General features: G+C 35.0%; 1 protein-coding gene across 1 annotated transcript; it reads right to left on the reverse strand.

Annotated features, from left to right (window-relative positions):
- SEC62 (SEC62 homolog, preprotein translocation factor) lies at positions 1-27,841 on the reverse strand. The gene is made up of 8 exons (XM_037137480.2): positions 27,544-27,841; positions 18,456-18,564; positions 17,176-17,281; positions 11,290-11,494; positions 11,013-11,105; positions 8,570-8,630; positions 5,323-5,442; positions 1-1,426 (listed from the first exon to the last, which is right to left on the reverse strand). The coding sequence occupies exons 1-8, from the start codon at positions 27,577-27,579 to the stop codon at positions 957-959; spliced, it is 1,200 nt and encodes a 399-aa protein (XP_036993375.1). The 5' UTR covers positions 27,580-27,841; the 3' UTR covers positions 1-956.

Here is a 27,841-nt window from a genome sequence, read left to right on the forward strand (position 1 = left end):
TACTTTAAGTCTGTTCTTATTTAATAAGGATCGTTTTAATTCATTCAAATACATGGAATGTTGGCACAAAACTTGAAGCTGCTACAGGAAGATCACAGCAGCAGATGTTCTGTGGGTTATTGAAACTTCCATTTCTCTAAAAACACACCCTTAAATGGTCTTAATTTTACAAATTTAAGTGTTAAGAAAATGTCTAAATAATAAGTAACAATTAAAATAGAATGTTTATTTGTAAATTATATACAGAATACATTTTACTTTATGAGAAGGAAATGGGGAGAAGAGCCATCGCCATCCAACCAATGCTGCCTGCTCCGTTTGCTGCAGATGACCATCTTTCTCTGAATCGGATGTACAAACCAGTTTGGATTTCCTAAGTTGGAACAGGAGATTTGTAGCTAAACTAAAAGTGCTGTTGCAGTTATTTCTAGTTGGCCTGTTTCCACAAAATGCTTTTGTACCCTGTTAACTTAGAATCTTAGAAATTTCCCGGTATAATTTTATAATCAATAAAAGTTAACTATCAAAAACAGTGTTTAAGCATTTCATCTCAAAGAAATTGTGAAATGGCTACATAACTATACATAATCTGAAATGTTGGAGTTTCTTTTTTATCCCTTTTAGTTACTTTGATTAGCCTAACAGTAAAAAGCCATATGACTATAAAAAAATGCCATTAATCTAAATGTCATTCTGGAAAGTGCATCTTTGACAACTATCAAAATTAATGAGACCTACTTACTGTAAAATTATCAAGTAGATAAAACTTATAAATGGCTTTTGACTGTACCAATAATAGTATTCTATGAAATGAAGGACTAAATAGTCCTTGGATGTCAAATACATTTCATTAAATGGATTTAAAGAATGCTACAAATGTCGTGTATACATTATGATGATCAGCCAACATAGAAAATCCAACTTCTTGCACTTTTTTAGTCCCCAAATTAGGCAGATTATGATTTTTCATGTGATGATTTAGTTGTTTCTCCATCATTGTCATCTTCTTCCTCCTCCTCACAATCCCCATCTGTTTGTTGTTCCAGTTCCTCTTTTGTGATCATTTCAAAATCATTCCCATTTCCACTACTGTGTTGGGATCGGTCATCTTCCCGCCTGTCACTGTCTGTGTCAGAATGCCGTTCTCCGCCTGAGCCTTCTGTTCCATGATTTCCTGGTCCGGCTTTCCCCTCCTCATCTTCCTTTTTCTCACTGTCTGACTTTTCCTCACTGTCGGACTTCTGCTGCTTTTTGGTTTCAGATTTCTCATCTTTCTTTAAGTCTGCTTTTGGTCCTTTATATTCATGTGTGTACAGGGGTCTGAAGGAGTCAATGAAGCCCACATCAGCAGTCAGATTTGGCAAGAACCAAAAGTGGTGCCTTCCTCCAGTTATGAGCCAAATGATGAGAAATAGAATGCAACGAGCTGTGGGAGAAAAATTTCTCTAATTGAATAACTCATTGATTCTGACAGCAGGGGATATTTGTTGATCAAAAAAAATGGGAAAACATTCAGAGTGTTGTTATTTGCTTATCATATGTACCTTAAACAATTAAATCCTGATTAGTTTAGCAGCTATCACACTATTCTAGGCACAGAGCATTCTGCTCTGAACTTGAGGGCATAATGTTACAACGCCACTCAAAAAAATTACTTTTATGTTCTTTTCAACTGGGTGCTGTTTCAGAGATATACACTTAGGATTTATGCATTTTTCTGTTATAGTTCAATAAGCAGAGCCATCAGCTGGACATTTAAATGTGCATAAGACCATCATATAGGCATATGAAAGACATATGTGTCTATATATGTCTTATATAGACATATAGAACAAGTGAAATAAATGTGAGTAAGGAATGAAGGTATCTTAAGAAGCCTCTACAAATGAAAAAGCAGGGCTCCATGATGATATGCCTAAACTCTATAAACACTTTAGCCATTTAAGGCAATTCCTCCATAAAAAACATATGACAAATTATACTTTTATGGCCCTGGCTAGGTAGCTTAGTTGGTTAGAGTGTCGTCCTCATATGCCAAGGTTGTGGATTCTATCTCTGTGTCAGAGTACATATAAAAAACAACCAATGAATGCACAGATGAGTGGAAAAACAAATCGATGTTTCTCTCTCTCTCTAAAATCAATAAAACAAAAAAATTTTTAAATTATACTATTATTACCCTATTGGTATAAATGCAAATATAATCCTGCATAGGATTCATTCCTATATGCATGCATACCTATTATTACTTCGGATTTTAAAAGAAATGAAAACAAAAATACTTCCATGGGTCCAAGACCATGTGCCTACTCTGCCTAAGCATGAATCTTCTAAGTAAAAACTTTTGAATAAAAGAACATTTTCCTAGACATTCTAATTTGTATTGTTTTTTTTTGGGGGGGGAATTGTGTGTTTTTTTAAGAGAGAGGGAGAGAATGGATGGAAGAGAGAGAGAAAGAGATAGATTTGTTGTTTCACTTATTTGGAATTCACTGGTTGGTTCTTGTATGTGCCCGGACTGGGTTTCAAAGCCGCAGCCTTGGTGTATTGGGATGACGCTCTGATCAACTGAGACACCTGGTCAGGGTTTCTAGAAGTTATAATTTTTTAAATTAAGTAATTAAATAATATTTTATTTTTAAAGTACCAACAACCCTCTCCCAATATTAAGAAACAATACAATGCTAATGAAAGCCAGGTCACTTAAACAGAAAGGGTTTGTGGTTACTTTTAGAGCAATGTATGACAAAACTGTAGTTAGTAAATGGAAGAATTAGAGAATTTTAAAGTTTATCATAATGATTTATCAGAAACACAAAACCCAGTATTTCCTATAGTTTTCTTTTAATTTACCAATTACATAGAGCTCAGTGATTCTCCCATTTTTTAAGTCATAATGATTATGTGAATGTTATCAACTAGTCAGTTTTGACAGGTTTTTGTTTTTTTGTTTTCCTTACAGACAATTACATCACTATTTTCAATAAGGCTCATGTATGCTTCTCTCATTATTTTGCTTTGGATAAATAAAAGGAAATGGTTTTAGCTGCCTTGACTTTTATGAGGTAGTGATTTTCACAAAAGAACATAAATATTCTGAAAGACTCTGTACACATTAGTATATTATGGTATAAACATGTTTGAAATTGTAATTTAAGAATAAATTCCACTAATAAAAAAGTCCTGAACATCTTTTTAGGAGGCTGTGTAACTTTTTCCCCCAAATATAATTATGATGCTATGATAGGCTTTTTAGGGTTGCAAGACAGATGGTTCATCATATGAAATACTGCCTCAAATCCAAGAGAAAACAATAGAAATGGCACAAATAAAATCTAAATTCTTACCATATCTAAACTGGTGTAGCAGAATTCTAACATGTTTTACAGTTTTCCTCAATGTGAAATTAGATTACCTATGTGATGTCAGATTACCAGGGGCAAAAAGGGGAGAATCACAGGAAACCACTGTGACATATATCGTCATATAGTTTCTATACTAAAAGAGACAAATTTCGAAAACTGCCAAAGGTCTTACTTTAAATGGCAATATTAATAATACATATTCAAAGTAGCACCAAATATAATTTTGACCAATATATGTAATAGTTCATAGGATATAAAAGAAATATTCAGTTTACAAGTGGGCTACAGATCACAATTATTTGGAAGTATGTTTGGAACTGCATTTTCTACAAAAAACAACAAAATGTTGGGTTTATTTTCTGGTTTAATTCATAAGATTATTTAATGCACAATGCTATTTAGATCCACATTATATTTAAAATTAAAAAATTATAGAAAACACAACTGAAGAAATAGTATTTTAAAGAGCAAAACAAGATAATAACCATAAACTATTGTGAACAGTGGTTTAAATAAAAGATAAGTAGATTAATTCTATTCAGTGTAATTAAACCTTTGCTGAAATTTTCAAGGGTTTGGGAAATGGTGCCAGAAGACACCAACTTATATCTAGTGTCATACTGAAGGTTACAGCAACTCGCTTTTGATACACTACCACAAGTTAGCACTTCACAGTCTCAGACACCATTTCTTTGCCTACAAATTGTGCTGTTACATACACAAGCCTCAGGGGATTTTTCTCAAGATGACTAAACTAGAGGAAGGGAAAAAATGAAAGATGGGTGGGCGAGAGTCAGAGATTCAAGAAAAAAGATGCCCATAAACATGATGGCTTGAATGAAAACACTAGATAAGTTCCTTGGGCCCATGGACGGTAGCACCAACTCAGGACAAACCATGACGTCCAGGATGAAGGGATGTACAGAGGGAAATCACAGGGCTGTAGGAGTAATACTTTATAAATGTAAGAATCTATTATCACAGAACCTCAGAATAACATGTACTCACTTCAGATATTGTTGGTGAAATTATGTCCTCTAACAACAGGTATTAGATCAATAATGTGGGTGTTGTTTTTTATTTTTATACAGACTAGAATTTCAAGTAAAGTAATATTTATTGGAGTTTTTCATGGTAAGTAACATGCTCATTGTAAAAAATACAAACAAGTATAAAAAATAACATTACAATCATTCATAACTACTACCACTATTTATATTTAGGAGCATTTCCTTCCAGTCAAACCCTCCTTGGCGCTGAGTATTTCCATTAAAAAAAAAAATCTTCCTAATAGACAAAATCCATTTCATTATCTTAATTTTATTGTTTGATTACTAGTGATGAGCATTTTTCATGCTATTTTTAATCACTTATTTATAATTTCCTCTTTTGAATTGGGTTTTTATAATGTTTTATTGTTCATTATGAAAGACATCCATTACTTAAGTTTTCTTGTTTGATTTTTAAAAAACATTTTAGAACTCCGTAGTGGATCTAGAATTTATTTTGGTATATGGGTACAAATTGATTTTTCCTAATGGCAAAATGACTGTTTAGAATCATTTATTAAACATCTACACAGAATTTAAATAGCTAATACAAGTTTCATTTGCCTACAGCCAAAATATAAAAATGTTTTACTGAAATTATATCTAATAAATAAACCACTGTAAAAGTATTAACATCCTTATGGTAGCTAAATTTTAAAGCTTATCAATATGCATATTAATTCATATTAAATCATTTTTCTTCAGAACATACCAAATCTAATCAAGCAGATACACTGCTATTTAAAGCCTGAGTCAGATTTGGGATAAGACCCAAAAAGCAAGTCCACATACTTCTTGATTTTCCTACATTAATTTTGCTATTACGTTTTACTGAAGCTCCAGACTACAGTTCTAAATAAATGCTCAGTATCTACCTTACTGAAGTCTTTACTAATAACAATACTTACCAACAGCAAGGAGAAGAATGCTGGCTACAAAACAGCCTGCGCCCACACTGAGGTAATAAACACCTACTCTCATTTCTGCTGGCCAAAGGGGGAAGAGGGTGGCTGCTATCACTGCAATCACTGGAACAAGAAATGACAAAGTTACACAGTTGACTTTCCGATTAAAATTTTAAATGGCTTGGTTGAAATAACGGTAAATATATTCCTAGGGGGGAACTGAAACATAAACATATTGAAATATATTAAAAATTGCCATTTTACAGGTAAAAAGATGATCAATTATCAGCCATTTCCCACAATTCAATTTAACATTTTAACTACTATTCCTAAACCAGGTTAGGATTTTTCTAGTAAGAACTATATACAGTTAAGAGGAAAGTGCAGTCAAAAATGTGAAATTGTTAGTTCCTTAAAAGATGAACTGCTACTGCTCTCCAGCAATGTCTATTTTTTGACTGTAAGATATCTGTATATTGAATAGATGAACTTAAAGAAGACAACAACCGAACAATAAAACTGAACCAAAAAAGACTCCACAGATCCTCCTTAAAGATTCTGATTCTGGAGTGGATCTCTGACAGCTACAGACAGAAAAAGGTCACCAGGTTGTGACCTTTTCAGGATAGGCTAAGAAAAATTCCCATTTCTTTCCCAAAGTAAAATATTAAATTAGAACTGTCCATGGCTATAAAGAAAAAATCTTCAAAGACTAAGATTTCAAGTAAAGTAACATTTGTTGGATTTTTTCATGGTAAGTAACATGTTCGTTGTAAAAAATACAGTATGTAAAAATAACATTTAAATCCTTCATAACTACTACAGTATTTATATTTAGGTGCATTCAGGTGGTGATACAGATGGTTTTTGGTAGTTCAGGAAATGGTATACAAGCATCTCCAGTTTTTTTTTTAAGTCAGTGGAACAACACTGAACAATCATAAGAAATTAGAAGTCTGGTTATTACATTTTTATAGCAAAAGAGATCAGAATTCCAATTCTAGGTAATGTACTTTGCTGTGTATAATGCCACTTTTTTAGGGAAAAATAAGGATGTGCATTATACATGGGTAGTACTAATTCCATATATATATATATATATATATATATATATATATATATACACACACACACACAAACACAAACATATATATAAATGTTTTTAATTCTTTTATTTATGCTTATTCATTAAAACTCTAGATAAAGTTCCTTTAGAAAGCAGTAATGATGCTTGTATGCAAACTAATACCCTGGAATACGATAACTGGTTTTGTTGAACTTATTGCAAACTTGAAATGAAAGCAGTTTCTAAAATAAGAATCTAAATCTAAATAAATAACTGATTTAAAAATTAAAATGAAAGATTTTTTTCCTGAAAGTCTGGATCAAAATGTGGGCGCATATTATACATGGCAAAATACAGTATATCATATAAGCTAAGTAACCCTGGGCAAGCTATTGAATCCCTTCAGTGCTAGGTTACTTTATATTTAATATGTGATTGTTCCCATTTGTTTAAAGGTTGTTGCAAGGATGAAATGGAATAATGCATATAAAATATTTAGTGAAGTTATTAGTATATAGTAAGTGATCAACAGTTATCAGACATTTAGGTTGGAACTGTTGAGTTTCAATCTTAACAATTATTTTGAATAACATCCTATAGATACCTTATTGATCAAGCTTATTTAACTGCTGTCTATTTTTTTTTTACTCATTAAATCATTCCTTCCCCTGCCAAGAATAACACATACTCTTGGCTAAATAAATAAATAAATAAATAAAAACAAGCTAAAAGCTATAAAGTGAAGTCTTTATCCAATTCTTGGTCTACTCTCCAGAGGTTAATTAGTGTTATTTGTACTCCCAGAAACTGCATATATAAAATTAAAACTAGCTACAGAGAATTTTTCTACATTAATAGGCTTATACTATTCTTACCCTTTTGCAATTTTTTTGCATTTAATAGATTCTAGATGTCTTTCTATCAGTACATCCTATCAAAATCTTTAAGAACTATATTGTACTCTAGTGGGCAGTTTCACCTTTTCCTATTGGAGGACTGGAATTATTTCCACTTTTATCCTATTAAGAGAGAACAGTGCACCAAACACCAAAGTACATGTCCCTTAGTGCAACTGAGCATGTATAGCACAAGATAAGTTCTTTGAGGTATAATTATTAGGTCAAAAGAGAGAGGCATTTAAAATCTGAAAGATACTTGCTTATTACCCTCCTAACTATAATCTGAGGGATTTGGATTAGGATAGATCACTGTCAATGCACACTTCTGAATAGATTCTTTGTGCAACTCTATTGAGAACAGCCAAGGGATAAATTCCTAGAAACAGAGTAGCTGGGTCAGTGTACATACGTTTAAAATCTGAGGTTTTATCAAACTGTCCTCCATGAAAATGAAAACAAGTTATTGGACAGGCTGGTTTATCCCAAGTGTTGGACTTTCACTAAGACAAGGCTCTATCGAACTCTGTAACTCTTTTTTTTTCTAAGATTTTATTTAGTCATTTTTATAGAGAGGGGAAGAGAAGGAGAGAGGGAGAGAAATATCAGTGTGTGGCTGCTTCTCACGCACCCTGTACTGGAGACCTGGCCATCAACCAAGGCATGTGCCCCAACTGGGAATCGAACTGGTGACCCTTTGGTTTGCAGCTCACGCTCAATCCACTGAGCCACACCAGCCAAAGCCAAACTCTGTAATTCTTTTTTTTTTAAAGATTTTATTTATTTATCTTTAGAGAGAAAGGGAAGGAGAGAAGAAGAGAAATATCAATGTATGGTTGCCTCTCGTGAGTCCCCTGCTGGGAACTGGTCTGCAACCCAGGCATGTGCCCTGACTGGGAATCGAACTGTGATGGTGTGGTTCACAGGCCCGTGCTCAATCCACTGAGCTACACCAGTCAGGGCTTTAATTTTTTTTAAACGTTTTATTTATTTATATGTAATTCTTTTAATCACTGTTGCTTTAATTTGTATTTATGAGTGTGATTAAGTAGCATTCATAATTATTGGTCACTGTATTTCTTTATTTGTGAGCTAGCATTACTATTTTTCTATCAGGTTGTTAATCTCTTAAATATCTTTGCTTTAATGTGTTGCAAATATTTTCCTTACTTTATCATTTATCTTCTGACCTTAAAGCATACTTAAATACACTATTTTACATTAACTATTTTTCTTTATGGCTTCGGCATTTTTATTTTTCTTTCTTAATTTTAGAGGCTATACTTACCAAGAATTAATCCCATGACAAAGGTTTTAAAGTGAACTGGGTCATAGATCCACACAAATACCTAGAAGAATCAAGAATCCACAGTGCTTACAATTTCCAGGTCACATTAGAAAATTAAGCTTAATTCTGTATTTTAGATCTTCTACAATAACTTCCAACCTCTTAACATAAGAACTTCTTTTTGGGGCAAAAAAATTCCACAGACCTTTCCTTTAGTAGTCATGTTTCTTTTGGTGTCCATTTGGTTAGAAAATTGTTAAAAAAAAAAACACTATAAATTGGCACTTAAATTTCTACATACTTACATGCTTTTAACAATTTGCTCATGTGTATGCACCATTACTCATTCAACCCGAGGACCAAGAGTTGTATAAACCTTTTTGTCATTTTATGTACACTGGCATGAACAGAACCAGTCTGGGATAAGAGCACAGTTAAATAGATTCCAGCCAGGCCTATTACAGATCCAGAAGCTCTCAACTTGACCCTGTTCTCTGTCACTGATGAGATACAAAAAACCATTATTAAAGATCATGCTTAGTGAACATAAAGATTCTGTGACTCCTTGCAATAATTTCATTGCCTACCTCTCCATGGAGGGTCTGTAGCACAGAAGCTGAGAACCACTGCTTTAAAGCTAATTTACTTATGAAACAGAAATTGACTTCATTCAGAATAATCAGAACTCTGCTTAATCATCATCCATAAAATTTCTAGATTTAGCTCTTAATTCTATAAAACACAGTATTCTTCCATTTCCTGGTTCCATTTTGGACAGAACTCTGTTGTCTTTTGTCTTGGTTCCACTTCTAACATTGGGGGTTACATTCTTCTTTTTTTAAACTCTGCATATTTTCCCTGGAAATCAGATCCACAGAGATCACTTCTGCCAGTTAGCATTCTAAAAAAATAAGTTGTTATTAAAGACATTCCTCACCTGTGCAAGTTTGAAAGCATGCTTCTTTCTACAGAATAAAATCTAGGCTTTTCAGGAATGCAAGTATCTATGGTGTTGCTCAGACTACTCACCTTGCCTAACAGATCTATAACTCCTTCCCAGTGCTTGGCAATGTGCCAGCCATCCTTCAAGGCTCAGCTCAAGTATTCAGGATCTCTAGAAGCTCCTCACCCTTTCTTGATTAAATTACCTATCCTTAATTGGTGTTCTCACATTGTAACACTTAACACACTGTAACACTATACCATGTTTAAAAGTTGGTATGTTTGCTAGACTATAGAGCTTCGAAGAAGAGAATTTTACCTTATTTATCATGTTATTCCTAGGATCTACAAAAATGTCTTGGCATATAGCTGATACTTAATGTCTAAAACTTGAAGGTATTTGAGCTTTCATGTTTGGAAGACAAGACGTGTGGTCTTCAATTACGTGGTTCCTAAGCATGGGATCACATCAGAATAACCCTGGGACATGTTATACAACACACACACACACACACACACTCGACATTCTCATGCAAGTGTGTCTGGAATGAGCATAGGGCATATATTTTCTGAAAAGCTTCCCTAGAATTTCAAACTCATAACTCCCAGAATCACTACTTCAAATACTCATACACCACTTTTGTATTAGATATAGAAAGAAGAAATGTATCTTGCAATTCAGGACAATTCAAAGGCCAGTATATAACTAATATTTTTGTACTGGTTTAATGACTGAATAAACAGTCTTCATGGAGGTGATTACCACACTTATCTCCCATTACAAAAAACAAAACAAAACAAGACTATCTCCTTGAGTAAAACATCAACTAATGTTGAAAATCTTAGCCCCTAAAGTAGTGTGTCTAATTATAAGAGGCAAAAACCAGTAGGTGTCCCCCATTAACCATTCATTCTCATTTTCCTTTGATAGAAATGCATTTTGGCTGGGCAAATAACTGCCCAGTATAAAAAGCACATTTCTAAGATTTTACTGCAGGTAGGCACGACCATGTGACTAGATTCTGGAGAATGGAATCCAAGCAGAAGTGAAACTGCCAGCTTCCTGGAAGGTGTCCTTAAAAAGGAGTCTTGTCCCTCATTTCCCTTCCCTCCGTTGGATGTAGATAACCAGCTTGGCAGTCACGTTGGACCACTAGTAATAAAGGTAATCTTTACTACCAATTCCCTCATACAGGTGGGAAAGCGCAGATGCACCATGGAGCTGCCATTATCTACAGTGCTTACTCTTCAGATTTCATTGCTGAAAGAGAAATAAGCACCTATTTTGTTTCAAGCCACTTTTATTTCAGGTTTCCTATCATTCATATATAGCTGAACCTAATTCAGACTAGTTTTTCATAAATTTTAAAAATCTAAACGCAGAGTAGATGTTACATCTACATGGTTAGATTTACTGAAATTATTTTCTTAGTGAAGACATCTAAGATAATTCTGAAAACTCCTATTGAAAACTGAATTTCTACTTAGCAGTTACTCTTACCTCATTTCCATCTAGAAAAACTTGATCATCATGTGGTTCAAGTTTAAATTTTTTCTTAGTTTCCTTCTTTTTGGGAGTTCCTGGAGTTTCCTCCTATTGAAACACAAGTTAAATAGAAGAAAAAACACAAACAAGCAAAAAGCACTATAACATTCAAACAAAGTTTTTACTCTTTCAGACACAAAAATCAAAATTCTCAACTATGGTATTTATAAAAACCCTAATGTAGTTATTTTAAGTGACTTTTCATTGTTTACTTAATCTTAGTTGAAATCACCTTTTTGGATTCTTCTTTTTCACCATCTTTTTTTTTTTCTTTTTCTTTTTTGGTCTTTTCATCCTTTAGGTTTTCTTTCTTGCCCTTTTTATCTTCTTCTTTTACACTTTCGGCTTTTCCTTTTTCTTTTTCTTTTTTAATATCTTTATCATACTTCATTTTCATTACTTTTAGTGCCCGGTGAAAGAATTGTTTCTTTAAAAGCCTTTAACAAAAAGGTGTGACAATTATAAGATACAGACTAACAAGCAAAAATACCAAGCAAGACCTGAATAAAATGAGCAAAGACAAACACTGGCAACTCATAAGAGCAATTACAATTAGTAAGCCCATAGTCAGGGGAGTCAACCCTACCTCTAATCAAAAGAACTGTACACCCAATCTGATAGAAGTTGTCAACCTAACTTTCATTTTTAACTATATAATTTAGATATAAGACTGTGGGTTTGAAATTATCCTTATGAAACTTTTCTCTATGCTCATTAACACTAATTAACACTCTGCTTTCTTTAAGTCTCAAATTCAAAAGCACACATAAGGGTTCAATGAATGTAGTTAAGAAATGTTAACAGATTAAAAACGTGCCCATGATTTGAATGATCCTAATCATGTTTTCTGCTGTCTTTCTCTGTTTTTTTCCCTCCATGTACTTCACCATTCAGCATGCCTCTATAATAAAATATCTTTAAGTAAAGAATAATTAAATATGCTAAGGTGAGATTTCTGAACTCGGAAAACTCTCACTGTATCAAACTGAAAACTATACAATATATTTGGCAAAACAATATTATGTACGCCTTGTTTCACTAATTCATTGTTCTTTTCTTATTTTCAGTTATTTTTTACAATTCCAACCTCAGCATTTTTACACTGGCTGTCCCCTCTACCTGGAATGCTCTTTCCACAAATAAGCATGTATCACTTCTTCAAGACTTCCCTCAAATGTTACCTTCTCACCTAGGCCTACCCTATTGAAAACAGTAAACCCACCCCTCATCCTTCCTTGTTTCCTGTTACACTATCTATAACATTTATCTTCTAACTTGTACAATTTTTGTTATGCCTATTTGCCCTTTTCTCTAGACTGTAAACTACTTACAAGATCCCTGCTTTAATTATTTCTGTATCTACTGAGTTTAGAAAGAAGCTCAGCTGACCCAAAGTTAAATCAATCTTGGTGGTAGTTGCTAACCTTATGAATCCTGCTAGAAAACTGAGTTGCCCTTATACTTGTCATCTAAACGCCATCTTTAAAAATCTTCTGTTCCAGTTTCAGAGTTCCTGATTTGAGTCTTCATTTCTGCCTGAGTACAACCACCAAAAAAGAACTCACTGCTATCAGCTGTCTGTTAATGGTGATTACCCACCTTTCTACCCTTGTGGGTGCCTGCTCAAGCACATCATACCACTTGTTAACTAGACGCCTCCCTCCTGCCCAATGACCACTTATTTCTGGTCATCATGTTGTGCCCTCTGGAGCCCCTATATTTTTACCTGCCTGGCTGGGCTTCTTTCTGCCACCCAATTAGTACCTCCACGAATATCTCCACAAAGCTAACTTCTAGGCTTCTTCACCTGGCCTTCTACTTGTTCAGAAGATCTACATAGCAAATAATTATCCAACTGCCTGAAAGGCCCTATTAATATCTGCTACGCAGATACATTTGTATGTAAACAAACAAAAAACTGAAATAAGTCCCTTAATAATTAACTACTTACGAGTAGAAAATGGGATTTAAGATAGTGATGGGTATATGAAGGGGAATTTTATTTATTTTTATTATTTTTAAGCAGGTTTAAAAAAATCCTCACCTATATTGATTGATTTTAGAGGAATGTGGGGGGCAGGGGGGATAGAGGTGGGTATAGAGACAGGGAGAGAGATGGAGACAGAGAGAGAGTGGGACAACTGTAATAATATAATAAAAAATATATATATAAAAGTTGTGGGTTTTATACCCAGTCAGACCACATGCAGAGGTAACCAATCAATGTTTCTCTCTCTCTCCCCCCCCCCGCCTTGCCTCTCTTTAAAAAAAAAATCTGAACATATTCTCATGTGAGGATTAAAAAATATAAAAATAAAAATAAAATACAGAACTTGAAGAGGGAAAAACAAAAACCTTTCCCTTGGCGCGTAGAGAAGGGTGCAGAATCAGGAGGAGAATCAGCTGCTGCCACCCCTCCTGCACAGCTGCTCCATTCCCACGAAAAAAGAGTAGACTATGAACCAGGAAAACTGGTGTTGGAAAGTTCACATTCAGGCAGGTGGTTGAAAATACCTCTACCCCTTAATTAGCTATGTATTGTTGGGTATGCTTCTTAACTTCAGTATATTTGTAAAATGTGGTATCTATCTCATAGGGATTTCTAGGACTAAATGAGAAGCATACGGACTGTTTAGCACAGTGCCTGACATATATGCACTCAATGTTAGCCATTACTGCTATAACAAAATCTTAAATTTCATTTAAAAGCTATGGAACACATACACAAACACATTTGGTTTCATAAATCATTAATTATAGCATCATTCCATTGTCTAGTAAGTAAGTGTAGCAGTAATAAGTAGAATCACTGACTATATCTTGATGGGTCTTCAGAGGATGTCTATTTCAACTCACTTATGTCTCAAAAGTGAGATGACATTTACTATTGTAATAATTATCACTGCCTCCATTAAGCTTTAAATACATCATATAGTACAAATCACACAAAGCTCTCTGACATTTTCACAGTATTATTCATACTTCCCTATCTTAGTATGTTCTGTGCCCTTTGCCAGAGTCAAATTTGAAGAGACACATTTTTTCTGTGAAGCGATTCTTTAAGTTTCCCTATCTCTTCCTCACAGAACACACTTCACTGTAGTAGTCTTTAATCTCTGTTAGCAGATTAAAATAGGGGCTTCAGAGGCAGAAACCAAGTCAGTCATCTTTGTATTTCTGGGGCTCAGCACATAATATATATTTGTTGAATAAACAAATGGATTAAAGCAGCAAGTTATAAATTGCTTTCCTCACCCCTTAATTTTTTTTTTCAGGTTTAACAAACATTTATTGATGCCAGATGTGTGTTTAGGACTTTTCACCGGCGTGACAATGATGAGGTTTCATTAAAAATCCACACTGTGCTATGGAATTACAATAAAGTATAAATCAGTCCTACAACTGCCTTCACATTCAGCTGCTAAGAAATTTAAAAAACATGTGCAACAATTCTAAAATACTTAAGGGCTAAACTATATGAAACCAGCTTTATAAATTCTGTACAACTTTAGATACGACGATTAATGTTAACTGGAGGACCTGGGGACCACCACATGGTACAGACGGAGCTTGAGAGATACGTATATTGAAAAGCAGTCAAGATACAGGGAGAACCATTAGGGGAAAGTGGCAGGTTATGATCAAGACCAGAAGAGAGAATGAGTGTGGTATATGAATAGGAGCTGGAAGGTCATTATTGGCCTGCAGGGGAGGGGGCTGGTGATTGAAAGCCACTGGGAGAGAGTTAGAATGGTGCTAGATTAAAGGCTGAAGAGTCTGTACTTCAAACAGGCCATAAAGATGCATTAAAGCATATTAGATACATTTATTTTGTGTATTATCCTACATTTTGTTTTGTTTTCCCTCAGGTTCCCTTAGGTCACTCAGCAGCTTCAGAAAATGAGACTCAAAAGTGTTCTTTTGTAGTTTTGGCTACAGCCAAGCAGGAAACCATGAGGGCCGGCCATTATGAGGTCTCCATGGTTGTATTAAAAGTGGCATTGAAGAATCTAGGTATTATGCTTCCCCAGTTTAGTGCAGAAAGGACACAACCTAGCATGAATGGAAACAACACACACAGTAACACTTGAGTGTATCTCTAGGCCATTGTCTGTTCTCAGGTCTTTTGGGCTTTTCATGTAACAGGTGTCAAGGCTCCTAAAAGGCCAAAAAATGTGGACTAATGCTGGCTGCTCTCCTCAGAAATTTGGCCTTAGGGATTTAATATTCAAACAGTACTGTCTCCCTGGTATCTGAAAATACAGTTTTCCTATGAAAACTTTTGTAAGCTGAAAGGGTGCAGAATGAAGAGTATTGTCCCCCACTCTTCAAAAATTCACATTACACTGCTTTACTTCCACAAAAGACATACATTAGTACAGTTTTTGCTAACCTAAAGAAATCTGAAGAGGATTCTCACTTTTACAAATAAAGCTATTGTAGACAGATAATGTAGATCACTGATGGAGATCTTTCACGAACTTTTAGAAAGTGGAGTATACTTGTATTGACAGGTGAATCCTTCATGATAATTTTTGCTTCATTAAATGCTTCAGCATTTTGTTGGAGGAGTTAGCACAGCACGCAGTGGTTAAGAGCATACTGGAGCACTATGGAACCAGTCTGTTGGATTTAGAATTCTGGCTTTGGCACTTAGAACTAGTTGTAACCTTAAGTAACTTACTTAACATTCTCTGTTTTTGTGTTTATCACATCTCTTAATTTTTATATCATATACATTAAAAAATCTATTTTGAGGCAAGGTGGGAAAATTTGCACTTTGGAATTCTAAACACACAAATGGCTGTAAAGAAAAATACCAACTACACAGCACTGTTTGCTTATCTGTTCCAACAATGAAATTTTCATTGTTTCTAAAAGGTTCATTAGTGACTCTAGTTTTTTTTAAAATTGTTGATCACAGTTGTCCCTGTCCCACTCCCCTTTGTTCTCTCCTGCCCTGCTCACTCCCTTCCATCAGTCAATCCCCACCCAGTATCCATGTCGATGGGTCCTTTATAAATGTTCCTGATTCCACTTTTTGACAACTACAAATTTTAAGAAATTTTAAATAATTCTTTAACTTTACAGCTTTAGAAACAAGGTTGTGAAATAGTGATTTTTAAGAGGTCTCACGTAGCTGATACTCTAAATGCCATTAAACAATATATTAGTAAACTGCTATGTGAACCTCCCTACCGAACATAATCTAAAATGTCAAATTTCTACCTGTTATAGTGTCATAAACACAAAATTTGGTTTATCCACATCTTAAGAAATATGCTTAATTTTCTTTTGGTTTATTGTTTTAGAGAGAGAGAGACATCAATTTGTTGTTCCACCTATCTATGCATTCATTGGCTGATCTTTGCAATGTGCTGACCAGGAATTGAACCTACAACCTTGGTGTTTGGGATTGATGCTCCAACCAACTAATCTACCCAGCCAGGGCCTCATGCTTATTTAAACCAAGGGAAAAAATGAAAAGAAAAAGCAGCATATATATTTCCAAGAGGAAAATGATTTTTATATACCGCTCACTGTCAAAAGCTCTTTCCCAAAGAAGTACTTATGAAAAACACAAATACATTACTGAACTGTTTATTCTTCTCTTTGGAGTCAAGAAAAAGTAAATGGTGTAGTTGCCTTGATTTCACAAGAAATACATTAGCAATCACTAAACAAAATAGGGAAGGATACTGGCTAAAAGCTTAGTGTGTAGGCACTAAAAGAACAAACAAAAACCCAAGAACAACAGGTCTATTAGGAATCCCTGCCAAAGTTTGAGAAAAGACTCTCCAATCATATGCTTTAGAAAACAAAGACTTTTTTGTTCATTGTAGCCACTGGTATATGATTTTTATTGCTGATCCTTCAGTGTACTTAGCCCGGTCAATGTATAAATGTTAGAAGAACACAAAAATTATAAAAATATGATAGTCAACACCAAATAAATATATTTCCAGGGGTATTGAAGAAAGCCAGTTTGCAAGTAAGAGCTTGAGGTATGTTGTAATATCACTCTGCTTAATGATGAAAACAGGTAAGAACCTTCAGAACCATGGAGAGTATTACTAAATTACTATTTGGTTATCTTTCACTAAGAAATAAACACTACCTGTTGCAGTAGTCAACCACAGACTCCCTTGTTGTAAATAAAGCTTCCTCTCCTTTCTTGGCCTTTGCCCACTTTGAATCCAAAAGGCAATCCACTGCTTTTGAAGCTAAAGAAGAAATTTATTATTTTAAATTTAGTATACATAGAAATTTATTTCTATCTAAATATTTTTATAAGGCAAATTTCAGCAATCTGGCATCAAAAAATAAAACCAAGTTCTACAGAAAATTTAAGTTTGACATGATCATGATAAACAGTTCTTCAAAACTTCAATTTGTGAAGCATATTAATAAGCATCTTTTTAAAGTAATGCTGAGAAATAAATGGCATTCAAAAATATTAACCAAGGCAAGATAAATAGGAAAATATTCTAAACCAAAAATTCAAAATAAATGTAAATATCATTCATCAAATAATCACAATTACCCATATTTTGCCATGTATAATGTTTACTTTTTGCCCGCATTTTTGGGGGAAAAATAAAGATGTGCATTTTACATGGGTATAATGATTATATACCACGAGTATAACAATGAGTACAATAATCCCACGCAGTGTACACAAAAACATGGGTGTGCTTTATACATGACAAATTATGGTAAATATAGGATAAGTAAACCAAAAATCTTCCTCTCCCACAGTAACATAAATTGCCATTGTGCTTTACTGTAACCCACTAAAGAATAAGCTCTGAACAGCCCACTGCTGCCACTAGAAGCAGCTAAATATATTAATTCTGAAGGGAACAGCATGCCTGTTTTTCTAAACTCTTAATGAATATCAAAATCATTAACCATAATGGCAATTCAGTCTTAATGGATCAAAGATGTGAACTCAACCACTATTTATAAGCTATGGGGCTATGTTATAGATATCAGTTTATAATGAGGGTGTTTGGATTATCTGAAGATCCAAGGCTTCTAAATGGGTTCCAACAGACTTGCTTCACACTGAATTCTACTCCAGAGTTTTACAAAAGGATTATCTTTAAGTATACATACTACCTGAACAAAAGGTAGTATTAATACTGAAAATAAATTCTATTTAAAAATTCCTTTTATCTTTTCATGATTGATAGTTTCAATCAAGGAATTTTTTAAATAGAATTTATTTTCAGTTCTAATCATAAAAGGAAAGAATAGGATAATCAATTGTTATATTCTCATCACCCAGCTTCATTAATCACACTTGGAAAATACTTTTAAAACATCTACAAATTCCACATTTAGGTATCTTCATAAGATATATACACTAATGTAATTTTACTGATGTAATCCTACCAATAAAATAATCAACTCGGTGACCCATCATATTGGTTGACTTTGTAGGACAATTGAATCGAAGGTACTTGGCTACAGCCTTCTCTTCTTTAGATGGTTCACCAACTTCCTGCAAAGTAAAAATATAATAATAATAATTTAATGTAATCATTTAGTTGAGAAATTCACGTAGTAAAGAATAATTTACAGATCTGCTCCGAAAATCTCTTTAAGTGGAGCACAGGCCTTTCTTTCATGCTTTCACTGGAGTAGACCTGGTAATCTATGCAAAAGACAGGATGAAGAATTTTTTAAATTACATGTCTTTCAAATACAATACAAATTCATAGAACCTAAACCTGTCTGTCTCTTGTCCTCAGCTACGAGGCACTTATTTGTAGTTGTTTTTCCAGTATGGTAACTACACTGTACTGGTTTGCCTGCACTCTTGCCTCATCTCTTTTTACAAAACACAAAGCAATAATTCAAAAGATTAAGCAGCTGCTAATAGTGAGTGCCCAAATGTCAAAGTGGAAACAGACTAACCAAAATTAGCTGTCCCAGTGTGGTAGCCATAAGAACTATCTCAGTTCTGAGATGCTGAAGATTTGTATTTCCTTCCCTTTCCCCTGTGGTTGCAAACCCTAGATACTGTCTGGGACTGCTTGCTCACCTTGTCTTTCTTCTTTTCTTCCCTTGTAAGGGGATAGCAAAAATAAAAATGCGATAGACAGATAAATCATACTCTTCTTTAACACCTGTTTATGAAAGTGAACAAAGAGTTCTGGGAAGACTGCTTTAATTTTTCCCTTTTTTCTTTCTTCCATTTCTTTTCTTAATATTAAATTTTCTATTCCTTTCTTCATTGTTTATTATTTCCTATCTTTCGTTTCCTTACATTCTGAACTACTTTGATAATGCTCCTGTGTACTTACTCTCCCACCCATATACTGAAATGAAGGCAGTCTACTTTTGTAGTTTATATATATATATATATAATGTAGATATGTGTGTATATATATCTATATATATACACATATCTACATTAGAAGTTGTTTTATTGCTGTAAGCTGTGGAAGCAAAAGTACTGTCTTTAATTACATGTTTAAGTATGATACATAGAGTATACAAACAATATTTAGAATAATATATAATCTAAAAGTGATTAATTTCAGGAAAGTCTGTTTCTAAATAAAGAGCCAAATAATAGTAAAGAATTATTTGCCAAGAATCGAGGATGTTGAGAACAACATAATTAATGTTAAAGACAGCTATGTTTCAGGCAAGATATTCTACTAAAATTAAATAGAAAAAAATAAACTATCTAGGCCATCTGTTTTTAAGTCAGTTTTCCAACAATTTTCACATATGACTGAATTCAGCTACATTTGATGAAACTAAGAAACCATTAACCACCAAGGTTTCAGCTTTAATTTTATCCCGAAAAAGGGATAATTTGTTTTTTTAAATATATTTTATTGATTATGCCATTACAGTTGTTCTATTCCCCCCCTTCATTCCCCTCCACCCTGCACACCCCCTCCCCCACCGTTCCTCCCCTTTAGTTTATGACCACGTTTCACGTTCTTTAGATTCTGTATCTCCCCTACTATTCTTGCCCTCCCCCCTATCTATTTTCTACCTACCATCTATGCTACTTATTTTCTGTACCTTCTCCCCGCTTCTCCTCCCACTCCCCTGTTGCTAACCCTCCATGTGATCTTCATTTCTATGGTTCTGCTCCTGATCTAGCTAAGGGATAATTTGTTAAATGAAGTAAAAGCCTGTGTTTTGGTTGTTGGGTCACCTGGCAGCTCCTTCTCATATTTCTTCCTTTGTATTTCCCAACTCCTCTACTTGTAGTAGCTCGACTGACAACCTATAATTCTTATACTGTGGTACTACCCCATTTGTGAATTATTATTTGTGTCAATAAAAATTAAAAGCCTGAACCATTCAATACAAATAAAGACTATAGTAAAAACCAAATATTTGTATGAATACAAAATCTTTAGCTTTATATATTAAAATATGTATCACAAAAATAAAATCTTAAAATATTTCAAATTCAAAATCTAACATTCCAAGCTCACTAACATCTACAAGGTTTATAATGATTTAATTTGGAGCCTAGTTATAAAATACTTCTGATGTACTAAAAGCTGAAAATTCTGTATTTTAATTTTTGAAATTGCATTAAAATATATTAATGTGTTAGCTTTGTATGTTAAATAATAGTACTTAATTTATGCTTATGTAATGAACTGAATTTCCAGGCCTCGTTTATTAGTAAATAATATCCTATATATCAATATTTGTTATACAGCCAAAAAGGCAATACTATAAATAGTTGAAAATAATGAGATACTATAATTGGTGTATAGAAACAAATTCTATTTTATAATCATAGCCGTATTTGTTCATTTCTCCCCAATTTGATATATCTGCTGTCAATTTAAAGGTTCATCTCATTGATAACTTGTTACTAGGATATGCTTGATTAAATCTGGTTGTGGTGAGAAGTCTCAATAAATGCAAATCATTCAAATACATACTTACTGAGTGTTTACCCTACAACAGCCTTCGGTGCTACAGTTAATACCAAAAATCTGTAAGGCATGATACCTATACTTTGTTAAAACTATCCAAAGTAGCAACAGATATTTTTCAAAATGAGTGGCAGAAAAAAATATTTTAGGAGTAGGCTTATCGATGTGAATGAGAACAGTTAATAAAGATCTCTTGGAAGAGGGAGCTGGATTTCGAAAGGAGAAAGTTTGTGGTAAGTTGAATGGACAGCATAAACACTGTGGCTGAGAGTGAGTGCAAAATTTGGCTCCACTAGAGACAAGTTGGGAAGCAGTGTGAGGTTAAGTAAGTATAAGTAGAAAGGGCTAAAGAGTCTTCAAGACAGTCTGAGAAATTTCAACTTTACCCTGTAAGTAGCAGAAATATCATTAGTAGCTTTTGAATAGAAGGACATAATTAGAAAAAATGACTTAGACACATTATTTTGGTATCACTGTGTATACTGAAATGGGAAGAAAATGCACATAGCAGGCCAACTAGTTAGTATTCAAGTAAAATGTGATGCAATACTAGAGCAGGAAGGGAAGGATTGCTGATATTTGAAACACTGCAAATGTAGAACAGATAGGACTCAATGATAAAGGATGAATAAAATGGCAGAGTAAAAGATGTCAAACCTCTAATTTGATCAACCGAAAGGAGAGTTTCTTAATAACAGATATTTGCAAGGAAGGTGACTCTGGGGAAAAAACATCAGATCAAGTTTACCCATGACAGGTCTACATTCCTGCTAACAATTTACTGAACACAAGCATAATGCATTAATCTACTGATTGTTGATAGAGGCATCACATGTAAAATCTGATATTAAGATACACAAGAACCTGAAAAGTCCATTCTATTATTATACAATAGGGAACCTGATACTACATGAATTCACAACATTTTTTAAACTTCATTTTAACAATTACTTCAAGTTCACCAAACTCATTTCCACACTGCAAAATAGACTCAAGTAGAGCTGACCCTTGAACAATGCTGGAGTTAAAGGAGCTGACCCTGCTCACTTGAAAATCCATGTATAACTTTTGACTACCCCAAAATTTTACAGCTGTCCCGTGGGATCTATGAGGGACTGGCTCTAGGACCCCCAGAACTTGAATACTCAAATTCTGTTTATAAAATGACATAGACCAATAAATGCATACAGTCAAAACTTCGGATCCACTGGCTCAATCCACAGATGTGAAATCCAGAGACACCAAGGGCAACATATTTATTGAAAAAAATTCACATATAACTGTATCCTCACAATTTGAACTATGTTGTTCAAGGGTCAATTGTAATTTATTTTCAATACTTTCACCTCCTTGATAAAAACACTACTAAGCAACAATGAACAAAACAGACGTAGAAAACATGGACTTGGATAATCTCCCCCAGCTAGACATAGCTACTTATCCACTGATACTTTTTATAAAAAGTATCAGTATCTCCCTCTGAAATTGTAACAAAAAAGTAGTGAATTCTATCAAGATACTGGTTTAACAGAACTGACACTTTCCTTGCTCCTTGAAGTTCAAATCTTAAAAAAGTTTCTATTTTCCTTTGTGGAATATTATGAAATAAATGTTCATTAAACCACATAAAAGTTATATATACAATAGGCCATCTTTAATGAAAAGTATTGAGTCTGCACCCTCTGCTGGGGCTTTGAAGCCTGAAAGATTGCTACAGAAGAGTACTGAGAGAACATGACCATGGGAAGCCGGTAATACAGAAGATCCTGCCATGGAGTCTTCATTCTCACTGATCCCCTAAGGAGTATAAACAGTCTTACCCTCTTCCTGTTAATGTAATTGGCTACAGACCTCTTCTCTTTTGTTCCCTTTTGATGTGAACAAATTTTTGTAATATTTTCTAGAAAACTTCTAACAAAATGTGAAGGCCTTTTGGGAATAGCATGACCCACTAATGAAGAGAAGCCAGCTCATCAACCCTCAAACGAAAAGAACTTTATATAGCTCAATGAATGAGCTCAAATGTCTTAGAACAGACCTGGCTGGTGTGGCTCAGTGGATTGAGTGCTGGCCTGCAAACTAAAGGGTCACGGGTTCAACTCCCAGTCAGGGCACATTCCTGGGTTTCAGTCAGGCCAAGTCCCCCAGTTGGGGGCACATGAGAGGCAAACACACATTGACGTTTCTTTCCCTCTCTTTCTCCCTCCCTTACCCTCTCTCTAAAAATAAATAAATAAAGTAAATAAAGCTTTTTTTTAAAAGTCTTAGAATGAAGAAGTAAAGAATGAAATTTCTGAGGCTGGATTCCCATATTTACACCCAAATACCAAGATGCTAGCTGCCACAACTCACAATACAAAATTATATAAATTGAAAGTTTGGTCAGAACACTCAAGTTATTTAATGAATAATATTTTTACTTTAGAATACATCAACACTCAAATACTATAATAAAATAGGAATTACCATTTCTAACTATATATATATATTTTAGCTAGTACTTAAGACAATCTTTTTGAGAAAAAAATAGATCAAGAGTCAGTAAGCCACAGGTTTCATTCAGTCTCACAAAATTTTTGATTTAGAAGAATTTTAAAAATTGATATAGTCTATAGAAATAAACTCCACTGATTTGTCAAGTGAACTCAGCAAAAAAGAAAAAAGTTCACAAACAGAATTTGTGTCTCATAAAAGTTATACTGGTGAAAATGCAAATAAGGGTTAATAGAATAAAATCTGAAGCTGGAGGGGACCTTAGATAAATCATGTGCTTAAACTCACATAGTGCATTACTAATATAGTTTTATAAATCTCTGCATCTTAACTCTGACAGTGCCCTTCTGTAATATGCCCCTGTTTCACTCCTATTGTAAGCCCTCCAACTAAACTTCTGGGGGCAGTTTTCACTTAGGACCTGCTTCCCACCTTCTTTCTTCAGAAGGTCCCAGAGAGTCAGATTGTATAGTCCTCAACTTTCTCTTCTCTTTTCTGAAATTAGGCATCTTGGCCCATGATCTATCACAATTTTATTGCCAGGGGGACAGGTGGGTGCAACAAAATTAACTGAGATGCAGGTTATAAAGGTTCTAAGAATTAGTAAGCCATTTAATGTTCTAAAACTCAACTACCTGTATTTTGCTGTGTATAATGCGTACCACATTTCTGGCCCAAACTTTCAAGGAAAAATCTTTTGTTTAAATTTTTCAATTGAACTTTTTATTTATTTATATTTAGATACTTGTTTTTTGTATTATAAAGGAATTTTAGCATTTATTTTTGACCATATTATGGTACTAGAAATTTTATGTAACAAGTAATTACAAAACACAAGAAGAGATACAAGGTATTTCAGGTACTACCTATATATAATGTGCACCCTTATTATTCCCTCAAAAATTTGGGCAACAGTGTGCATTATACATGGCCAAATATGGTAGATGCTTTCCATAAACAAAGTACTAAATGGGATGATTCTCTCTTTACCAAGGACAAGCCATGTTAAATATGTTATACAATTTAATATAAATATTTCAGGATTAAAGTATTTCAGAAAATTTATTCTTATTTTATCAATACTGAAGTGGAAAGTATATTCAACTGGGAACTAAAAGAGTTCGTCTAAATCTGTTTTACTACCTTGACAAATGACCCTGGGTCAAGTCACATAATCTTACAGAACCTCAGTTTAACTGTAAAATGGGTAATGGTTTAGAACAGTAAGGTTTACACAAATACTTTTCGATCAGGGTCCTAAAAGCAGATAAAAGGATAATGGGGTGTAAGGGTAATGGTAGTGGAGTACTGAAGTGAAAGAGCTTTGGGTCCACCACTTTGCGTTTACGTAAGAACCACACTGTGTGAAAAGATTCCGAACAAACCTTACTATCTGAAAATCCTTCTGAACTCTAAAACTTCATGATACTAAAATTTTAAATCAATCTTTCTATTAAGCAGCAGTTTGTTAACCTATATGCACTTACTGAATGCTCTTAAAAACTTAACAAAATTGCATTTAAGTAACTTAAAATGATTTATTTTCAAATGCTTCATTAATTTAGACTGAGATCACTTTCATTTGAGAATCTCAATCATTAAAATTTCCCAATATCATGTCAATGAATTTGTAGCTCACTTCTGGTTTTCACTAATAAAGTGAGCCCAAGAAGGAAATGTAACAAAATAGTTCTATTTCTTCCGACTTTGATGGGATATCAGAATCTAAATTATGTTACACTAGAAAAAGCAAATGAATTACCTACTTTTTAAAACCCTGAACTTGTCCGTATCATATGGTTTTCCAAATGTACAAATTTCAACTCAAGGGCACTAAATCTACTAAACATAAAAATCTTTTCTAAACATAAAACATCAAGTAACAAACAATAGGGAAGTTGGTGGCTATGACAGATTTTTTTGCCCAAGTCTTACAATCAAATCTTTTCTGTAACTTAAACTCTAAATTCTGCCATTACAGTTGATCTTTTTGGCTAAAGTCATGCCAGTATTATAGTTTCTGAGTCTGTGGGAGAAATAAAAAAGGAATTTTATAAGATATTGTATATTTAAATTAATTTTTTAAGACTATATAGTAGCACTCCCAAGACTTTCACATTTCTAGCACAGGTATGCAGAAAACTTTGAGGATGAAAAAAAATATTATTTGGTTTGATTCAGCAGTATGCCAAGCTGATTTTTAACAACCAGATCCTCACATACTTATCTGATCTTCAAATTAACAATACTAAGTAATAGCTATACTTTATACTCAAAACCTAATGGTTTATTTACTGAACTAGGTAGGGGTTAATCTTTCTTTAGCATATCCAATTGCTGAACAAAAAACAAAACAAACCATCATAAATCCTTCATCCTTTGAGCTGAGGGAAAAGGAAGGAGCTTTGTGTTGAGCACTTTTTAAATGTACTTTTCACAACCCTATGAAGTTCCTTCTTTTTAAGGTAAATATTCCTTTTCACAGATTTGGAAATTGAGGTAAAAAGTTAAGAAACTTGCGTAAAGTTACACAGCTAATAGTGAAACTGGGGTACAAACAGGCACAATCTGGCTCAAGTTTTAGCTACTAGCACTACCACCACAACTTCTTAATCTACCTTTTTATTTCATATAGAAGTCACAACTGAAATACAGCAGCTATTTGAAAAGTGAATTAGTATCACCTTTACAACAAAATCAAATCATAGTCGAAATAGAAAAAGTGTTTATTAAAAGGCATAAAATGTACCACGTGTAAACATAAGGAGTCTAGTAAATATATACTTGACGTAAGTATATACGATTTCTAATAAAAATCATATATTCATACCTGACCAATAACACTAAATTCTGAAAGACTACAAGTAGTATAATTAGACATTTCTTCCATAATAAACTTAAGCCTTGGTTTTTATGACCTGTCTGAACTTGGGAAAATTTGTTTCTTTATGATCTCCTTCGGCACCCTGCTAGGAAATACTTTCTTATTTCCACCCAACTCCAAAATTCCAGTTTTCCGGAGCATTTTAACTTGTATAGCTGAAATCACCTGTGGTGAAGGCCAATGAAGTGATAAAAGTTTTTTTTTAAGTGGAGAAATAAAACATTAGACAGAAAAAAGTCATTCTAAGCAATGAAACAGCAAGGAACAGGAAGAAGATAAGTGTTAACAATTTGTGATTGGTATATTAACAATTTACAACAGGCTACCAGTTTATGATGATATATGAAGGTTTCTAGGCACATGAGCTGATGAGACAACGGACACCCTGAATCTAAAGGGCCCATAGAGTTAATCCATATGGTAAAGAGCAGGAACCACGGTGGGGGGAGGGAATCGCTGGGATGAAATGCCCAGATGACTCGCAAGTGGAATGAGGGAGGGATGATATGTAGGTTACGAGGATGACACACTGAAAGGTTTCTGGGTGCGACCAACTCGTTGCAGTACCAACAGGGCTGTGTTTATTTACACTGTGTCGGCCGCAAGAAAGCCGGGGAGCTACAACTGGACTACGAAGTTAATACCACCGAGGATACCGGAGGGTAGACGCCACCGAACATCTGGATGGGCCGGCAGCTCGTCGCCAGGGCCCCGGGGCAACTGACCAGACCCACATTACTCCCCCTTCCACAGTCCTCCTGCTTGCGCACAAAGAACGGGCGGCTTTGGGACAGTCCCCCGCCTACTTCTACCCTAATTACTGTGGCCTTAATTTCGAGATAGACGAGAGGATGGGGCGGAGAGGGCAGGACAGGAGTCCGGGTGGGAGGCCGACTTCCCGGCGCAGGCCCCGGCCAGCGCGGTCACCGGAACCCGGAGCTGCCCACTCCAGCGCGGCGCCTCCTGCCTTCCGCCGCTGCCCCGGCCCCTCAACCTCGGTCTCCGCCGTCGCCAACAACGCCTTCACTGCGGCCCCTCACCAGGCAGCCCGCAGCCGACGGCCAGGCGACAGAACCCCGCCCCACCTCGCGGTCGGTTTCGCTCGCCCTTCCAGGGGGCTTTGTCCGCTTCTTCTACTTCCGAGCTCCCTGAAGCCCCCTGCCCCCAAACTCGGCTTTGCTACCTGAATCCGCTTCTTGTGTCGCCTGCGTTCCGCCATGTTGGCCGCTCCGCCCGATGCTCTCTGACGTGGAGCGAGGAGGGGACGGTGGAAGCCTCGCGAGAGCGCTCGCGGGGCCCGTTATGTAACCTGGGGGCTGGCGCCGGGATACGGGTTTGGCGGGGAAGGCCAGGAGCCCGGCGGCCCCTAGGGCCTCAGCGGCGCCTTCTCTCTTTTTTTCCTTCGGCTCCTTTTGTTGCGGGAACTGGAGTCGCTGGGACCTGAAGGAAGTTGAGGACAGACAACAGGAGGGCTGGGGAGA

The sequence above is a fragment of the Artibeus jamaicensis genome, unplaced genomic scaffold (genome assembly GCF_021234435.1).
Source record: "Artibeus jamaicensis isolate MK-2021 breed Jamaican fruit bat unplaced genomic scaffold, CSHL_Jam_final scaffold_474, whole genome shotgun sequence".
In the NCBI taxonomy this organism is placed as follows: Eukaryota; Metazoa; Chordata; class Mammalia; order Chiroptera; family Phyllostomidae; genus Artibeus; species Artibeus jamaicensis.